At 42.8% G+C, this 20,408-nt stretch overlaps 1 protein-coding gene across 1 annotated transcript; it reads right to left on the reverse strand.

Moving 5' to 3' along the window:
• Positions 1-15,417: 15,417 nt before the first annotated feature.
• Positions 15,418-18,863, reverse strand: LOC139580623 (TATA-box-binding protein-like). The gene is made up of 8 exons (XM_071409490.1): positions 18,628-18,863; positions 17,907-18,012; positions 17,476-17,798; positions 17,222-17,309; positions 16,940-17,031; positions 16,683-16,850; positions 16,409-16,503; positions 15,418-16,318 (listed from the first exon to the last, which is right to left on the reverse strand). The coding sequence occupies exons 2-8, from the start codon at positions 17,955-17,957 to the stop codon at positions 16,239-16,241; spliced, it is 897 nt and encodes a 298-aa protein (XP_071265591.1). The 5' UTR covers positions 17,958-18,012; positions 18,628-18,863; the 3' UTR covers positions 15,418-16,238.
• Between the last annotated feature and the right edge of the window lie 1,545 nt (positions 18,864-20,408).

Genomic DNA, 20,408 nt, shown 5'->3' on the forward strand with positions numbered 1-20,408 from the left:
CGGTTATGATATCGTTTAGGACCTTGAGCGTGGCTGAGGTGCACCCGTGACCAGCTCGGAAACCAGATTGCATAGCAGAGAAGGTACGGTGGGATTCGAAATGGTCGGTGATCTGTTTGTTCACTTGGCTTTCGAAGACTTTAGAAAGGCAGGGCAGGATGGATATAGGTCTGTAACAGTTTGGGTCTAGAGTGTCTTCCCCCGTTGAAGAGGGGGATGACCACGGCCACTTTCCAATCTTTAGGAATCTCAGACGATGCGAAAGAGAGGTTGAACAGACTAGGGTTGCAACAATGGCGGCGGAAAATATTAGGAAGAGAGGTTCCAGATTGTCTAGCCCAGCAGATTTTTGGGATCCAGATATTGTAGCTCTTTCAGAACATCAGCTGTCTGGATTTGGGTGAGGGAGAAGCGGGGACGGGGGGGGACGGGGGGCTTGGGCCAGTTGCTGCGGGGCTTGCAGAGCTGTTGGGGTGGCCAGGTGGAAAGCATGGCCAGCCGTAGAGAAATGCTTATTGAAATTCTCGATTAGTGTGTATTTATCAGTAGTGACAGTGTTTCCTAGTCTCAGTGCAGTGGGCAGCTGGGAGGAGGTACTCTTATTCTCCATGGACTTTACAGTGTTCCAAAACATTTTGGAATTAGTGCTGCAGGATGAACATTTCTGTTTGAAAAAACTAGCCTTTTGCTTTCCTAACTGACTGTGTGTATTGGTTCCTGACTTCAATGAAAGTTAAATATCGAGGGGACAATTCGATGCTTGTGCAGTACGCCACAGGGTGTTTTTGTGCTGGTCAAGGGCAGTCAAGTCAAATAAAATTTTATTGGTCACATACACATGGTTAGCAGATGTTAATGCACGTGTAGCGAAATGCTTGTGCTTCTCGTTCCGAACATGCAGAAATATTTAACAAGTAATCTAACAATTTCACAACAACTACCTTATACACACACACAAATGTAAAGGAATGAATAAGAATATGTACAAATGAAGTCGGAAGTTTACATACACTTAGGATGGAGTCATTAAAACTTGTTTTTCAACCACTCCACAAATTTCTTGTTAACAAACTATAGTTTTGGCAAGTTGGTTAGGACATCTACTTTGTGCATGACACAAGTAATTTTTCCAACAATTGTTTACAGACATATTATTTCACTTAATTCACTGTATCACAATTCCAGTGGGTCAGAAGTTTACATACACTAAGTTGACTGTGCCTTTAAACAGCTTTGAAAATTCCAGAAAATGATGTCATGGCTTTAGAAGATTCTGATAGGCTAATTGACATAATTTGAGTCAATTGGAGGTGTATCTGTGGATGCATTTCAAGGACTACCTTCAAACTCAGTGTCTCTTTGCTTGACATCATGGGAAAATCAAAAGAAATCAGCCAAGACCTCAGAAAAAGTTTTTAGACCTCCGCAAATCTGGTTCATCCTTGGGAGCAATTTCCAAACACATGAAGGTACCACGTTCATCTGTACAAACAATAGTACGCAAGTATAAACACCATGGGATCACACAGCCGTCATACCGCTCAGGAAGGAGACGATTTCTGTCTCCTAGAGATGAACGTACTTTGGTGCGAAAAGTGCAAATCAATCCCAGAACAACAGCAAAGAACCTTGTGAAGATGCTGGAGGAAACAGGTACAAAAGTATCTACAGTGGGGAGAACAAGTATTTGATACACTGCCGATTTTGCAGGTTTTCCTACTTACAAAGCATGTAGAGGTCTGTAATTTCTATCATGGGTACACTTCAACTATGAGAGACGGAATCTAAAACAAAAATCCAGAAAATCACATTGTATGATTTTTAAGTAATTAATTTGCATTTTATTGCATGACATAAGTATTTGATCACCTACCAACCAGTAAGAATTCCGGCTCTCACAGACCTGTTAGTTTTTCTTTAAGAAGCCCTCCTGTTCTCCACTCATTACCTGTATTAACTGCACCTGTTTGAACTCGTTACCTGTATAAAAAACACCTGTCCACACACTCAATCAAACAGACTCCAACCTCTCCACAATGGCCAAGACCAGAGAGCTGTATAAGGACATCAGGGATAAAATTTTGTGTTTACCCTTTCCTACAGACCAGGCTCCCAGAACGTGAAGGCAGACGCATTGTCTCGGCCCATGGATACGGACATTGAGCAGGCGTTACGTGCAGAGCCCGCTCCCGCCCAGTGTCCCGCTGGGCGTCTGTACGTCCCTCCTGCTGTTCGTGACTGGTTGATCTATTGGGCCCACACGTCACCCTCCTCTGGTCATCCTGGGATCGGTCGGACAGTGCGCTGTTTGAGCGGGAGGTACTGGTGGCCGACCTTGGCTAAGGACGTGAGGGTTTATGTTTCCTCCTGTTCGGTGTGCGCCCAGTGTAAGGCTCCTAGGCACCTGCCCAGAGGTAAGCTACACCCCTTACCCGTTCCACAATGGCCTTGGTCGCACCTGTCGGTGGATTTTCTGACCAATCTTCCACTCTCACAGGGTAACACCGCGATCCTGGTCGTTGTGGATCGTTTCTCTAAGTCCTATCGTCTCCTCCCTCTGCCAGGTCTCCCTACGGCCCTACAGACTGCGGATGCCTTGTTTACGCATGACTTCCGGCATTCTTTTCGTTCCAAGATGGCTTAGCAGTTCAGACGTCATTTTTGTCCTCGTATTGTCGTGTCCTATATATATATATATTTACACCTTTCTTCGCATATCTTTTATATATTTTATTATCCAAGAACTGAACTACAAAAGCTTTCCTGCAAAAGCTTTCCTGCAACCCGCCTCACCAATTACAAAAAAACCTATTATTTACCTCAAATCTGAAAATCCACAGTGGAAGCTAGCCAGGGGCTAATCAGAAGCTAGCCAGAAAGCTAACCAGAAGCTAGCCAAAAGCTAGCCAGAAGCTAATCTGAAGCTGCCCAGAAGTTAGCCGGTTTGCTGGCTAGCGTTGGTGTTTCAGCTGCCCACGTTTTGTGGTCATCAGCTATTCCTTTAGCTCGATAATCTACCGGCACTTTTGTGCAACGCGACTCGGACCGGAGCATACCGGGCCTTTTTTTCTCTCAGTTTCCCCGGATTTCAGCCGCAGGCTCTGGACATTTGCACCTTGATTTCGCAGCTAGCTAGCTGCAAACCGTGTGACTATTGGCTTACGTCGATCCCGGAGCAAACTTAAATAATTCCGGAGCTAGCCAGCTGAGGAGTTCCATCAGCCATTCCTGGGCTACAGTCACCTATCCGGACCCGTTTTTGTATATATTTTTTTATTTTTTTTGCTGCAGATACGGAGCCCCACCGGGCCTTCACGACGGACTGCCGACGTTATCTGCCCGAGGGAGTTATCCAACTGGCACCTCCGTCGCGACGTTACCTGAACGCTCATCTGGGGCCCGCTAATCGTTAGCTGTCTTATCGGCTGCTATCTGAATAAGTATATCGGACAATTTTTTTCTTGGGTCACTATATCTATTTTGCCAATTGGATTGATCCCCTCTACCACACGGAACCCCACTAATCTACCGACGGAAACGCACGAGGTGTCTAAAAATAGACCTCCATCCTATGCTATCTTGCTACCGATAGCCATCTACCCGGCCAGCTGTCTGGATCGCCGTGACCCCAACCAACCTCTACTCACTGGACCCTTATTGATCACTCGATTAAGCATGCCTCTCCTTAATGTAAATATGCCTTGTCCATTGCTGTTCTGGTTAGTGTTTATTGGCTTATTTCACTGTAGAGCCTCTAGCCCTGCTCACTATACCATATCCAACCTTTCAGTTCCACCACCCACATATGCGATGACATCACCTGGTTTCAATGATGTTTCTAGAGACAATATCTCTCTCATCATCACTCAATACCTAGGTTTACCTCCACTGTATTCACATCCTACCATACCTTTGTCTGTACATTATTCCTTGAAGCTATTTTATCGCCCCCAGAAACGACCTTTTACTCTCTGTTCTAGACGACCAATTCTCATAGCTTTTAGCCGTACCCTTATCCTACTCCTCCTCTGTTCCTCTGGTGATGTAGAGGTGAATCCAGGCCCTGCAGTACCTAGCTCCACTCCTTTTCCCCAGGTGCTCTCTTTTGATGACTTCTGTAACCGTAATAGCCTTGGTTTCATGCATGTTAACATTAGAAGCCTCCTCCCTAAGTTTGTTTTGTTCACTGCTTTAGCACACTCTGCCAACCAGGATGTTTTAGCCGTGTCTGAATCCTGGCTTAGAAAGACCACCAAAAATTCTGACATTTTCATCCCCAACTACAAGATTTTCAGACAAGATAGAACGGCCAAAGGGGGCGGTGTTGCAATCTACTGCAAAGATTGCCTGCAGAGTTCTGTTTTACTATCCAGGTCTGTTCCCAAACAATTTGAACTTCTACTTTTAAAAATCCACCTCTCTAAAAACAAGTCTCTCACCGTTGCCGCCTGCTATAGACCACCCTCTGCCCCCAGCTGTGCTCTGGACACCATATGTGAACTGATTGCCCCCCATCTATCTTCAGAGCTCGTGCTGCTAGGCGACCTAAATTTGAACATGCTTAACACCCCAGCCATCCTACAATCTAAGCTTGATGCCCTCAATCTCACACAAATTATCAATGAACCTACCAGGTACCACCCCAATTCCGTAAACACGGGTACCCTCATAGATATCATCCTAACCAACTTGCCCTCCAAATACACCTCTGCTGTTTTCAACCAAGATCTCAGCGATCACTGCCTCATTGCCTGCATCCGTAATGGGTCAGCGGTCAAACAACCTCCACTCATCACTGTCAAACGCTCCCTGAAACACTTCAGCGAGCAGGCCTTTCTAATCGACCTGGCCGAGGTATCCTGGAAGGATATTGATCTCATCCCGTCAGTAGAGGATGCCTGGATATTTTTTTTAAATGCCTTCCTCACCATCTTGAATAAGCATGCCCCATTCAAGAAATTTAGAACCAGGAACAGATATAGCCCTTGGTTCTCTCCTGACCTGACTGCCCTTAAACAACAGAAAAACATCCTGTGGCGTTCTGCATTAGCATCGAACAGCCCCCGTGATATGCAACTTTTCAGGGAAGCTAGAAACCAATATACACAGGCAGTTAGAAAAGCTAAGGCTAGCTTTTTCAAGCAGAAATTTGCTTCCTGCAACACAAATTCAAAAAAGTTCTGGGACACTGTAAAGTCCATGGAGAATAAGAACACCTCCTCCCAGCTTCCAACTGCACTGAAGATAGGAAACACTGTCACCACCGACAAATCCACTATAATTGAGAATTTCAATAAGCATTTTTCTACGGCTGGCCATGCTTTCCACCTGGCTACCCCTACCCCGGTCAACAGCACTGCCCTCCCCTCTGCTACTCGCCCAAGCCTTCCCCATTTCTCTTTCTCCCAAATACAGTCAGCTGATGTTCTGAAAGAGCTGCAAAATCTGGACCCTTACAAATCAGCCGGGCTAGATAATCTGGACCCTTTCTTTCTAAAACTATCTGCTGAAATTGTTGCCACCCCTATTACTAGCCTTTTCAACCTCTCTTTCGTGTCGTCTGAGATTCCCAAAGATTGGAAAGCAGCTGCGGTTATCCACCTCTTCAAAGGGGGGGACACTCTTGACCCTAACAGCTACAGACCTATATCTATCCTACCCTGCCTTTCTAAGGTCTTCGAAAGCCAAGTCAACAAACAGATTACCGACCATTTCGAATCCCACCATACCTTCTCCGCTATGCAATCTGGTTTCAGAGCTGGTCATGGGTGCACCTCAGCCACGCTCAAGGTCATAAACGATATCTTAACCGCCATCGATAGGAAACAATACTGTGCAGCCGTATTCATTGACCTGGCCAAGGCTTTTGACTCTGTCAATCACCACATCCTCATCGGCAGACTCGACAGCCTTGGTTTCTCTAATGATTGCCTCGCCTGGTTCACCAACTACTTCTCTGATCGAGTTCAGTGTGTCAAATCGGAGGGTCTGTTGTCCGGGCCTCTGGCAGTCTCTATGGGGGTGCCACAGGGTTCAATTCTTGGACCGACTCTCTTCTCTGTATACATCAATGATGTCGCTCTTGCTGCTGGTGATTCTCTGATCCACCTCTACGCAGACGACACTATTCTGTATACTTCTGGCCCTTCTTTTGACACTGTGTTAACAACCCTCCAGGCGAGCTTCAATGCCATACAACTCTCCTTCCGTGGCCTCCAATTGCTCTTAAATACAAGTAAAACTAAATGCATGCCCTTCAACCGATTGCTGCCCGCACCCGCCCGCCCGTCTAGCATCACTACTCTGGACGGTTCTGACTTAGAATATGTGGACAACTACAAATACCTAGGTGTCTGGTTAGACTGTAAACTCTCCTTCCAGACTCACATTAAGCATCTCCAATCCAAAATTAAATCTAGAATCGGCTTTCTATTTTGCAACAACGCATCCTTCACTCATGCTGCCAAACATACCCTTGTAAAACTGACCATCCTACCGATCCTCGACTTCGGCGATGTCATTTACAAAATAGCCTCCAACACTCTACTCAACAAATTGGATGCAGTCTATCACAGTGCCATCCGTTTTGTCACCAAAGCCCCATATACTACCCACCACTGCGACCTGTACGCTCTCGTTGGCTGGCCCTCGCTTCATACTCGTCGCCAAACCCACTGGCTCCAGGTCATCTACAAGTCTTTGCTAGGTAAAGCCCTGCCTTATCTCAGCTCCCTGGTCACCATAGCAGCACCCACCCGTAGCACACGCTCCAGCAGGTATATTTCACTGGTCACCCCCAATGCCAATTCCTCCTTTGGCCGCCTTTCCTTACAGTTCTCTGCTGCCAATGACTGGACCAAACTGCAAAAATCACTGAAGCTGGAGACTCATATCTCCCTCACTAACTTTAGCACCAGCTGTCAGAGCAGCTCACAGATCACTGCACCTGTACATAGCTCATCTGTAAATAGCCTATCCAACTACCTCATCCCCATACTGTATTTATTTATTTATCTTGCTCCTTTGCACCCCAGTATCTCTACTTGCACATTCATCTTCTGCACATCTATCACTCCAGTGTTTAATTGCTATATTGTAATTACTTTGCCACCATGGCCTATTTATTGCCTTACCTCCCTTATCTTACCTCATTTGCACACAATGTATATATACCTTTTTTCTACTCTATTATTGACTGTATGTTTGTTTATTCCATGTGTAACTCTATGTTGTTGTATGTGTCGAACTGCTTTGCTTTATCTTGGCCAGGTCGCAGTTGTAAATGAGAACTTGTTCTCAACTAGCCTACCTGGTTAAATAAAGGTGAAATAATTTTTTAAATTAAATTAACCAACAATGCAGTTCAATAAGTAGGTAACCCTTGTGTGGTGTTCAGGTCTGTGGGACCCATTTTCAATGTTTACTAAAATAAAATTATGCAATGAATTGGCCTTGTAAAATAACACATTTTCATTGAGTCCACACTGCACCCCTCTACACATTTAAATTACATATGAGGTGTTCAGGTCTACCGTGTGTGTGGGTGAAAATAAGTAAAAATTAAACAAAAAGGTTTGCTGTGTGCCTTCACTCTGTCTTCCTCCTCCCTGGGCCTGCTGTTTCAACATAGCACCAAGAACCTGCCTGGCTCCCGCTTTTCTCGCACTCTTAGTAGTGTGTGAAACTACAAAATGTCTTGCAGGAACCGCACAATGTTATTACAATACATTATTTTTGATATATTGTAAAAATAATAATTTGGTGGGAAGGAGATGGATCAAACTAATTTACATGCATACTTTGGGGATCTTCTCCTTGCTGGTGTTTTCAGATCCAATGGGGAATCCACAGAATCCCCGTGGGATGCAGAAACTGGCAGAGAACTTTTCCATACAACTTTTCTGTTCCACATTATTTCCAGGAATATCCGCTTCGATAACCGAGACACCAGACCAGCTCTGCGGCAGAGAGACAAGCTAGCTGCAGTCAGGTCATTGTGGGACAAGTGGGTGGACCGCCTTCCCTTGTTTTACAACCCTGGGCCCAACATTACTGTTGTAGAGCAGCTTATGCCATTTAGGGGCCGCTGCCCCTTCAGGCAGTACATACCGTCTAAACCAGCAAAATATGGAATCAAGATCTGGGCTGCCTGTGATGCTGCTTGTGAACTTGCAAGTGTATATGGGGAAGCCAGGTGGAGGAGCCCCTGAGAAGAACCAAGGGATGCGGATTGTCCTGGACGTGACACAGGGACTCCGTGGCCACAACATCACATGTGATAACTTTTTTACTTCGCACAATCTGGGACAGGAGCAACTCAAGAGGAAGCTGACGATGGTAGGAACAGTATGAAAAAACAAGCCAGAGCTCCCACCTCAGCTGCTGAATACACGGAACAGGCCTATCAATTCCTCTAAGTTTGTGTTCATGGCCGACATGTCCCTAGTGTCCTACGTGCATTTGATTAATCAGTGATGGGTATGAAAGGAGCACACTAAACATCTGGGATCATCCCACTGCTGCCACCAGTGTAACTACTGTTGCGTAACAGTTGGAGAGGGGCTTGAACTTGCAAACCTGTTACAGGACAAGCACACTACCAAAGGTCCAGATCCCTTGGTAAGAGGATGTGGTCTGCTGTTGGGTAGTAGCAAAAATATGCTGGGATCCATAGTGAGCTCCCTGTGTCCATCAGAGCCTTGAGTGTAGTTATGATGTGCAACATTGGTGATGATATTAATGATGTTACTCTGCTATGATTTCAGCTCAAGCTGACATTGTGATTACTCTTTTCCAGTATTTCAGAGCCAGTTGGCAAGGACAAACAACTTTTATCCCTACGATCCTCCATCTGATAAAGGACCAAATGGGACTGAGCTTGACCCCTGCTCCCTCAGTTCAGGGGTTAAACTATGCAAGCTCTGTGGCTGTCCTGGTCAGAAAGCCTGCTCTAAATGCCATGCAGGGTCCTATTGCAGCAAAGAACACCAGACCATAGACTGGAAACACTGTCACAAGAAAGAGTGTTGCAAGCAAGGTGATTATGGTGCTCCTTTAGACCAGGGTTTCACAAACTCTGTCCTGGGGTCCCCCTGGGTGCACGTTTTGGTGCACCCAGGGAGGGGGGGGGGGACCGAGTTTGGGAAACCCCTACCCTGGACTGTCAAACTATTTGAAATTGTGTGTCCCCCCTCCTTGAAAGATAAATGTTAAATTAATCTTTAGTGCCGTCCAGTGCAGTGCCTTCCTCATTCCTGTTCCCCAAGTCAGAACTAGTCACAGTGCCTGAGGAACATCAAAAAGAAGAGTGAAGTGAAACAGTGGGGTACGCACAGAATAGCATGGAATGCACCTCCTTAGTTGATGGTAAAAGTTATTAGACTGCGTTGTATTTACTTATCTAGTGCTTTCATTAAGGCGGGTCATCAAAAGCAGAGGGAAGGGAGATAATATTTGGCATTGGACACAGTCTAAATATTAGTCTATACATTATTGCCATTTCTGTTGTATGAAAGTATGAATCTTTTTCAACAGATTTGAGACAGAACTTGCTTTATCATAACCAAAAAGCAAAAGACCTAATATTAGTCCATTGTTTGTTTGCTTCAAATCCGGTTTAAAAAGGTTGCTGTAATGGAATGTCATTTATTGAGCATTACATATCAATAAATGCAATTTGCATGTTAAAATGTCATGATGCAACTTCCACAATTGTTTAGTGTGTCCATTCTTTAAACTGAGGTCAAAGTTATCGCAAATCCATGTTCATAGGCTGGAGTGTTTACGGACATATTTAATCTCTCCCTATCGCAGTCTGCTGTCCACACATGCTTCAAGATGGCCACCATTGTTCCCCTACCCAAGAAAGCAAAGGTAACTTAATTAAATGACTATCGCCCCGTAGCACTCACTTCTGTCATCATGAAGTGCTTTGAGAGGCTAGTTAAAGATCATATCACCCCTGCCTTACCGGACACCCTAGACCCACTTCAATTTGCTTACTGCCCAATAGATCCACTGACGCACTGCCCTATCCCATCTGGACAAGAGGAATACCTATGTAAGAATGCTGTTTATTGACTATAGCTCAGCATTCAACGCCATAGTACCCTCTAAGCTCATCATTAAGCTTGAGGCCCTCGGTCTGAACCCCGCCCTGTGCAACTGGGTCCTGGACTTCCTGACAGGCCACTCCCAAGGTGGTGAAGATAGGAAACAACACCTCCACTTCGCTGGTCCTCAACACTGGGGCTCCACAAGGGTGTGTGTGCTCAGCCCCCTCCTGTACTCCCTGTTCCCACACACCTCCAACTCAATCAACAAGTTTGCAGACGACAACAGTAGTAGGCCTGATTACCAACAATGACGAGACAGCACCACAGGGAGGAGGTGAGGGCCCTGGGTATGTGGTGCAATGAAAATAACCTCTCAATGTCAACAAAACAAAGGAGCCTATCGTGAACTTGAGGGAACACGCCCCTATCCACATTGACAGGATTGCAGTGGAAAGCTTCCAGTTCCTCTGCGTACACGTCACTGATAAACTGAAATGGTCCACCCACACACACAGTGTGGTGACGAAGAAGCAACAGTGCCTCTTCGTCAGGAGGCTGAAGAAATTTGGCTTTTGATTTTATTTTAGATTTTATTTGGATCTCTTTTAGTCCCCATTTGGACTAATCTTCCAAGAGTCTATAAACATTAAAATACAATTTATAATACGAACACATTTTCACATATAACACACTATTACAAACATACATAATATACTAACATAATGACCCAATAAATACTCAATCTAAAAAATATTGATTCTTCATCTACTATAGTCCCACAACATTTCTATGTATTATATTTAAATCATTTTAAAATAATGTTTAAATGTATATATTCAAAGGTTTCTAGTTTGCTCAGTTAATTTATTCAATTTCTTTATTGCTCTAAATCGAAGTGTTCTTTTGCCTATTTCTCTTTTCTGTGTGGATAACGCATAGATGGTGGACAATCTATTCCTAGTATTTATGGAATGTCTGTCTCTTACCAACTGAATACCGTTGTGAATAGAACTTGGCCGTTTTAAATGATGTATATTATGAAATAAAATAAGCATGTTTTTTCAATTATCTTGTCGATTGATGACCAACCAAGAACACTGCGCATGACTGCAACAGAAGAACCATACCTCCACCTTAAAACAATCCTTGCTGCTTTGTTCTGTGCATTCTGCAGCCTCCTAACTTCACTTGATGATGCATTTCCACAGACCACAGAACAGTAGTTCACCTGACTCTCAATTAATGCTTGTGTTATTTGCTGAATAATTTTTCCTGGTAAATATTTAGCTATCCTTCTGATTATGCATGCTGTTTTAATATTTTGTTTTACATAGATTAGTTATTTGAGATGACCATGATAAGTTGTTGTCTAGCTGCACTCCCAACAGTTTGGTTTCTGCCACTTCTTCAATTTGTACTCCTCCCATACTTAATTGTATCCCATGCTGTTTTGGCCTTTTCCTAGTTGAACAGACCAACATAACTTTGGTTTTCTTGGTCTTTAAAAACAAGTTTGTTTTGGCAAACCCACTCCCTGATATTCTCCAAATCTCCTTGTAAAGCCTACTGTACCTGTTGAACCGATTGTCTTGCTGCATAAATTGTAGTATCATCTGCAAATATAGTAGCTTGAGTTTCAGCTTAGGCATAGGGAAGGTCGTTGGTATATATTAAATAAATAAGTGGCCCAAGGCAGCTGCCCTGCGGTATTCCACAGTTTAACACATGAGGGGAAGAAAATGAACCATTGATATAGGTGGACTGTTTCCTGTCAGTTAGATATGACTGTACCCAATTCAATGCTACCTCCTTAAAATCAGAATGCATTACTTTTGTCAAAATTATTTCATGATCCACTAAATCAAATGCTGCACTGAAATCTAAAAATAGTACACCCACAAACTTGCCATTATCCATAGCATTGAGCCACTGGTCAGTCATGTCAACCAATGCAGTGATAGTGGAATGTTTTTTGCGATAAGCATGCTGATTGGCTGTAATCAGATCATTATTTTCCATGTACTCCCACATTTGTCTACTCACAATACCCTCCAATATCTTACTGAGTGTAGGGAGTAGACTAATTGGTCGACTATTGGCAGGAGTAATGGGTTCTTTGCAGTCTTTCGGAATAGGACAGAGTTTCGCATGCTTCCATACATTTGCAAACATCCCCTTTTCCAGTGACCAATTAAATATGTATCTCAGTGGAACTGCAATCTGGGGAGCAGCACAGCGAAGCAAAAAATTGTCCATAAGACCATAACCTGTAGATTTATCATCAGGTAATGACTTCAATAGGTTTAACACCTCCTCCACTGACACCGTTTGCAGACTAAAAGAGCAGATCTTGTTGCTCATAATATGATCATCAATCCATTGGACAATAGCTTGTTTGGAAGAATGTATGTTTACATTGTTGCTCAGTAATTTAATTTCCTTTGTAAAACAACCTGCAAAATGATTGGCAAAATTAACTGGTTTTGTTATTATTCTCCCATCAACCTCCACACTAGATGGGCATGATGAGATAGATGTACCTAAGCCCTTTACTGTGTTCCATACCTTTTTAGAATCATTTTTACAATCAATAAAAGCATTGTTGTAAAATAACTTTTTTTTCCTTTCAATTCAATTTAACTGCATAATTACGTAATGTTCTATAGTTCTGTTCATCAATTTCTAATTTTGACTTGGCTGCTAAGACTTTTGCCATATTTCTTTGAGAAAAAGCCTCACCCAGTTCATCATCAATCCATGGAGATGGACAGGCACCAACTGTACTCTTTCTTATAGGGGCATGATGGCCCATTACCTCAGTCAGCAAATCAATAAAACATTCTGTAGCGTGATTTAAATCATCCTCTAGATAAATCAGCTCCCAGGGTACAGCAGCCAAATCATTTAGAGATAGCTCATGATTAAATGTTTTAAAATGTATTTTGACCACAATCCTAGGGGGTTTCTTTGGAACCTTGGTGTTCATGGTTATGGTCACAATATTATGGTCTGTCCAGCCCACTGGCATTGATCTGGCTTTTAAGCATTGCAATGGTATATTACAGAAAATCAGATCAATGCATGTCTGAACGATGACCCAACTTAATTGAAGATCTAGTAGTATGATTAACCATTTGTTTCTAACCACAGTTCTTGGCATATCTCATCAATTTTGTTCTATTCAAATTATTTTGATCCTTCCAATTTATATTAAAATCACCCAAGATAAATACATCTCTGTTGCTATCTGTGGCCTGGTCAAACTCAGTACATAAGTCATCCAGATAGGACACCTTAGAGCTAGGAGGTCTATACACACATCCTACCAATATGGGTGCCTGGTAAGGCAGATGTACTTGAGCCCATAGTGCCTCTATTTGACATACATTAAGGTCATCCCTCCTCTTAAAAGGTATATGATTCTGAATATACAGTGCTACACCCCCACCATTCCAATTCCTGTCCCTTTTCAATAGACTATATCCTTGAATGTTAATTTGCCCATCATTTACAGATGCATCTAAATGCGTTTCAGTCAAAGCCAAAATATGAATATTATTTATGTTGACCAAGTTAAAAACCTAATGTATTTTGTTAGGAAGGCTACATACATTAACCTGGGCTATATGCAGCCCTTTCCTTATCAAGTGGAGATCAATAGAGCATGTATTCGTTATAGTTGAAGTTGTCATGATACACTACAACACACAAACTCAGATTTGAACATTAAATTAAAATAGCCAGGGAGTTACTCTAGAGTCCTGATACAATTGCCCGTTGATATAGAGTTTATCCATCGCCATGGAGACTCGTTGATTCAGGCAACGCTTTTCCTTCATGGTGGGATATAGTTTTTTTCTCCTTTCATTGATCTCGGTGGGGAAGTGATCATTCATTCCAAAATCAGTGTTTCTGAGTTCTCTCCCATGTTCTTCGTCATTTCCCTTTGCTTAAGTTTGTCAAAACATGCAATAATAGCCCGTGGCCTATTTCCAGAGGCCTTACATATTCTATGAACTCTGGAGAAAGTGGCATTACGCACAACATCAGTGGGCAGTTTTAGTTGAGTTGACATAAAGTCTCGGACTGTGTCCTCACAGCCTCTGCTGTTGTCATTCTCCGGTATCCCTGAAAATATTAGATTGTTCCGCATTGATCGACACTGTACATCAAGCAAGTTTTCTTTAAGTTGTTTGTTCCCCCTTTGCACCACCTCCACCTTGCTATGAATAGAGTCTACAGTACCTTTCAGCGCCGTGTTCTCTTTCCTTAGATCATCAATCTGACGTTCGCTGAATTCTATACTAGCACATAATGCATTGATGTCCTCTCGTAATATATCCAAGATATCAAGTTTGGCAAACCTTTCATTGATGGATTTTAACAAGTCAACATCCATATCACTAAACCTCTCCCCACTCGCACCCTCTTACTAGGGGATGGTTTGGTTCCATCGTTGATACCTATTGGCCAACCTGGTTTTGGTTTGTTTTGTTGATTGGGTTGGTTGTCCTTAACAATGCTTGAATCCTCCGAAACCAGCGACATGTTTCTTTGAGTTCGTAAGTATCTCTCGTCAATGAATCGTTCAAGCTCTTCAATGGATTCTGAATCATCCAGCGTGTTTACAGGCAGAGTTAAACACACAAACTGTTCAGCCGCAACTGAAAACCGCTGGTTGAAAGTCTCCGAGTGCATTGGTTTTCTTTACAACAAATCCTCTCGTGATGTGTGAGTCACTGTTCCGTCCATGTAGTTGTTGCCTGCTAGATTCAAGCAGTGTTGCTATGTCCGCGGTATTCCTGTTAAAATGAAGAGTGGGACAAACATTCTACAGGCCAAAAAGATGAAGGACAACAACCCCCGAGCCACTGCCTGTTCACCCCACTATCATCCAGAAGGCGAGGTCAGTACAGGTTCATCAAAGCTGGGACCGAGAAACTGGAAAAACAGCTTCTATTTCAAGGCCATCAGCCTGTTAAATAGCTATCACTAGCACATTTAAGGCTACTGGCCTTTATGCATAGACTTGAAATCACTGGCCACTTTAATAATGGATCACTAGTCACTAATAATGTTTACATATTTTGCATACCCATCTCATGTATATACTGCATTCTATTGTACTGCATCTTAGTCTATGCCATGCTGACATTGCTTGTCCAAATATTTATATATTCTTAATTCCATTCCTCTACTTAGAAGTGTGTATAGTTAGATATTACAGCACTGTTGGAGCTAGAAACAAGCATTAAGCTAAACACGTATGTCCAATAACATTTGATTAATCCAGTGAAATGACTAGTTCAAAATCTTGCCATACCCTGAAAAAAGCTTTGTTAACTAACGAGGGAGATCACAATTGGTAAGTGAATATTTAATTGTGCACAATGGAGCAAAACAACATTTAAAACAAGAACATAATGACTGACTGCTTTCGTGTGCTTAGTTGTAGACCAAATATACAGTACGTATCAACTATTGAAACAAAATCCATGGTGAATTAGTTTGTCTATTTTAGCATTAAAACATGACTGTTCTTAAATAGCACTTAAAATGACCAAAAACTGAATGAGAAAAATAAGACATCCGAGGTACATAGTTACTAATAACACTCAGATGCACAAGGTTGCATGATGAATGTTCCACTCCACGTTACACCATTTTCTTGACTTCAGCAGCAAAGAGTTATCAAAATGGAATATGTACAAAAATATTGTCGCAATAATGACAAATTGGTAAGCCTTGCAACACAATCCTAAGTAACATTCAATCTGTAGATTATTCATATAACAGTAAATTGACTGTAAAAACCATTTAAAGAATAATGTTAGGAATCTTGAATGTCTGCTTGTAGGGTGTGTGGACAAACATGCACTGAGAAACGATAGGATAACATCTTAAAACCTACATTAGAAAAATTAAATGCTTCAATGAAAAGAAATTGTCAGTCAGACTGCCTCATTTAATATCAAGCAAGAGTCATTTAAAAACAAATAAAACTGCTAAAATACAGCATTTCCCCTAGTATCAAATCACCATTAAGGCGATTAGGAGGGGTCCCCGACTTGCCGATTAAAATGTACAGGTCCAATCAGAGTCCCAATGTAACGGGTCACAACAGAGCAAGTTCCCCTGGGACTATTAAAAAAATAAAATAAAAAAGATTGCAGGCATAAATATTTACGTCGTCTTCCTGAATCCTTTCAAGATGGGGTAGATGTTTTCAAATGCTTCATAAATTTCTCCTCTGACCTTTGCACCTTGAAATAAGCAGCAAAAAGGATAGTAAAGTTACATTTGACAACAAATGCCCTTACTCTATGTTATTAGGAAAGGGAGAAAAACCTCACCTGTTAATACAACTTTGCCTGAAACGAATATCAGCAGAACAATTCTGGGTTTGATCATTCTGTAGATTAGCCCAGGGAACAACTCAGGTTCATAACTGGAAAAAATAAGGGGGAAAATGAGGCCTACTTCTTATCTTTGCTCCCAGTACTAAATCACTTTAGAATACCAATCTTAGTATTATAAACAATGTACAAAATATGGCAGAATTATAAGTATAAGAATGCATCCCATCAGATATTACAGGCTTTAATTTTGCAGTAGTGAATGACAAACCTGCTGAACTGTTGGTGAGTTAGTACAAGTCCCTCTAACCGAATGGGGAATTTGACATCACAGCTGCCCACCATGTTCTGAATCTTGAAATCAAGAAATTTGGCTGGGAAGCCCAACTTCTGCACGACTCTGGCGTATTTCCTAGCCGCCAGGCGGGACTGCTCTTCACTAGAGGGGTAGGAGGGAGCATGAGGAGGTCTTTAAACAGATGTTGTTTTGACATGTTTTGTGTTCTTTAAAAAAAAGATGATATTAACCTTTTGGCTCCTGTGCAAACCATTTTCCCAGAACTGAAGATAAGTGCAGTTGTTCTTGGCTCTCGTATTCTCATGATTACAGCAGCAAATCGCTGTAAGACAAGAACAGTTGAGAAAGTTATACATTTTGTCAATAGAACAGTGTCTTGGTGGGACATTCTCAGACCCGAAGCAACATGCCTTGTGGGCCCATTCTAGTTACATTTTAGCCTGGTCCTATTTCACCTTTCCCTGGGCCCTGACAATGATTTGTGCAAATGAAGAATAACAATTTATGCTTACCTTGGGGTTGTACTCAGCATTTCTAGCTCGCAGTGCTATTGTTTTCAAGTCAAGTTTGCAGCCCAAGTTCACAGTGGATACGATGTTCCTAAAAAAGGGAAGGAAATAAACCATGCCATCAGGATGGGAGATTCTCGCTGTTGATATGGTCACATCACTATTCACCTTCATCTATTAGCTTCTTGTGTTTCCGCTTTATAGGAGTACATAGGGGTTGAGACTAATGAACTAATGAATTGTTCAGGAACACTTACTGTAACTGAGGGACAATCCCAGAACTCTCAGAGGCAGGAGTGGCAGGTGTGATGGGTGTCATGGGGGTTAGCGGTGTAGCGGTGTAGAGGGGGGTGTTTCCTGGCAGTGTGGTGGTGGTGACCGTTTGGGAGTGATAAAGCTGTGGTGTCTGTCCCAAACCCCCTGGCACCCCAGCCTGCTGGGCCGAAGCCTGCTGCTGTTGTTGCCGCTGCTGCTCTTCCAGGAGAGACAGGCTGTTGGTGTTCGTGACAGGTTGGGGAGTCAGACCACTGCCATAGGGCATCATGGGGCTGAAAATGGGCATACCAGGAGTCATTGCCCCCTTTGACAGATGGAAGAACAATCCCTCAATTAGGCTAGTTGAATCTAAAACATTTGAGCAATGTTGTTCCTGTGTTGACAACAATAACGTCTCACTCAAATTAGTTACCTGAGGGGAGGCAAGACCCTGGAAAGGTGGCAAACTGTTGTTCTGCTCCATGTCCTCAAAGTATGAAGCGTTCACTTGACTGGCCGTCTCAAAGGCCTGAAATTCTCTGAGGAGTAGGAGCAATTCTGGTTTTGATAATTTCGACAACAGTCATGAATCGTAATAGCAGAGCGTAGCAGCGAACCCCTTAGATCGCTTCTTTTGACCAGAAAGAACAGACAAATCACATACAGAAAGTTGGCTAAGCATTGAGATCGGGGAAATCGGTGGCAAACACTGTTGTCAATGGAAACTTGACCAATCACTCAACTAGACCACATAATGCAGCAGTACCTAACTAACGATAGACAGCTAATTATCTAATTAGTTAACCTTTGCAGCCAGACAGTCAGCTAACAAACGTTAACTAAGTTAGCTACCGCTACGGTGGCGCGCGAACTTTTAACATAGCTACCTAGCACTTTAACACCACGCATTGAAATTCAATCCAACTTTGCAATGTATGCTTTTGTTTACAGAAACCATGCAACTTCGTGTGAGCGTAAAAAACAGTTTGGCGCAAATTTCGCACCGGACTTGCAGTTGGCCAGGTTAGCGTAACGTTAGTTACGTTAGCAAGCTAGCTACTGCCATGGCAACACTCGTGTGGTCGTTAGTGTTTTGCTCACTAAGTGATGCTGTTGTGTTGAGAAGGGACTCCGTAAATATGTCAAATACTCACCCCCGTCTCTATAACATTCAAAGGAGCTTTGGCTAGCTGATGGTTCCACAGATTCATGCACTTGGTCTAAACAGCGACATCAGTGACCACTTCCGGTGTCAAAGTTCCTAAGCCTTTTCCGATGAGGTTTAACCGCGGTTGGCATCCATCAAAGTTCCTATTACATTCTTGATTATTTTCTCTGACAAGGTACAAGGGCAACAGTTCCCCCAAATCAAAAACAGAAAGTGCTGTTCAAGAAAAAATAAAAGGGGTTGGCATTATATCTTTTCTTGCCCTGAGCGTGTGTAGTCTTCTTCGATTAAGTTTAACAGCGGTTGGCATCCAATACATTTTGCATTACCGCCACGTACTAGACTGGCGTATAACTCACTTACACTTCCCTTAAAAATAACAAAATAAAAATAAGAAATAAATACCCTACCGTCTAACACTACACTCATATTTGTTTTATTTTTTATAAAAATACTCCACTATTTCTATCTATTTAGCCCTACTTGAGGCCAACAGCCAGAAAGAATGGGACACCACCACTTAAAACATCATGTAAATCTTCTGATATCAAGTCTCGCACACCTACATACTCTTTGCAGCTGCCACCACAACCTATTTTCTGCGACTTACATTCCATCCCTGCAGTACAGTTGATAACCATTGCTATAAATACCAAAAATCCAATCTTACTGAAACATATATCACTTGTTGGTTTATCCCTCTGTACTGGTACAGATCTAATACTCACACCACTCCTCTCCCTCCCCCTTGATCTTCCTCTACTTTCTTCACTGCCTCAGTATATGACAACTTCTGCACTATTCTAACCCTGGAAACCTCAACCTGCCTCTCGCACGGGACATTTCTGATCCTCAGCCCCATAGGCACCCCTACAATTAACACTCACCACTACTTTCCCCAATGCTACACATTCCTTTGTCTCATGCCCTTCTGCACACCTAGGAACCTCCTCCTTCACACTGCTGCCACATGCCCATAAGCTTGACACCTGTAACAGCGTAATGTATTTGGTACAAAAGCTTGTACAGGATAACATATATCATAACATCACTTTGTCAGGCAAAGACTCAACATCAAAACTCAAAAGAACAGACAATTACTCTTTCTCCACTCACACCACCCGGTCTGCGTCACACCAAACGACGAGCATCACAAACACCGGGAATCTTCCCATTCGGTTGGTCAGCTTTCACATTTACCGCTACCCCAGTAATCACTCCTTTTAATGGCGCCCTTTTCTTGAGAGCAAAACAATTCACGTCTCTTGCCCCAATTCGTTTAACACAGAGCACCTGCTCCCTCTGACCAGCAGAAACACAAACATCACAAGATCACTTCTGGTTCCCCTCACTGATTCCACAGCAGCCAACTGTTTTCACCCACCCTGAAACCACAAATGGATCAGTCAAAAGGCAAGGGTCCACTTTTTCCAAAAACTTCACTCCTGTCAGACTCATCTTTATCCTGACCCATGTGTAGTCTTCCTGGCCTGAGCATGCTTAGATAGGATTTTTGCTTTTATGGCACAGGTTGTAGTGCACATGCCTTGATCCACAGGGTCACTGAACCCCTGCTTCTGCAGTTGCCCCTCAATAATTACATTGGTGGCAGCAGAAGGATAATCCCTGGTTTCTGTTCTTTGTCAGAAGCATTCCCCTGGCTGCATAGGGGTTTTAGTGTGAAGTACACCTCTTTGAGAGGAGTTACATATGAAAGAATACTACCTTACTACCATAAAATGGTCTGGACAGTTATGGCAGTGGGGT

This window comes from Salvelinus alpinus, chromosome 7 (assembly GCF_045679555.1).
Source record: "Salvelinus alpinus chromosome 7, SLU_Salpinus.1, whole genome shotgun sequence".
Taxonomy (NCBI): domain Eukaryota; kingdom Metazoa; phylum Chordata; class Actinopteri; order Salmoniformes; family Salmonidae; genus Salvelinus; species Salvelinus alpinus.

Excerpts from the sequence above, each read along its gene's own strand:
- LOC139580623 (XM_071409490.1), bottom strand. The coding sequence starts at position 17,957 with ATGGAGCAGAACAACAGTTTGCCACCTTTCCAGGGTCTTGCCTCCCCT. Across the intron at positions 17,799-17,906 it reads AGGGTCTTGCCTCCCCTCAG|GGGGCAATGACTCCTGGTAT; the intron begins GTAACTAATTTG and ends CATCTGTCAAAG. Across the intron at positions 17,032-17,221 it reads ATGCTGAGTACAACCCCAAG|CGATTTGCTGCTGTAATCAT; the intron begins GTAAGCATAAAT and ends CTTGTCTTACAG.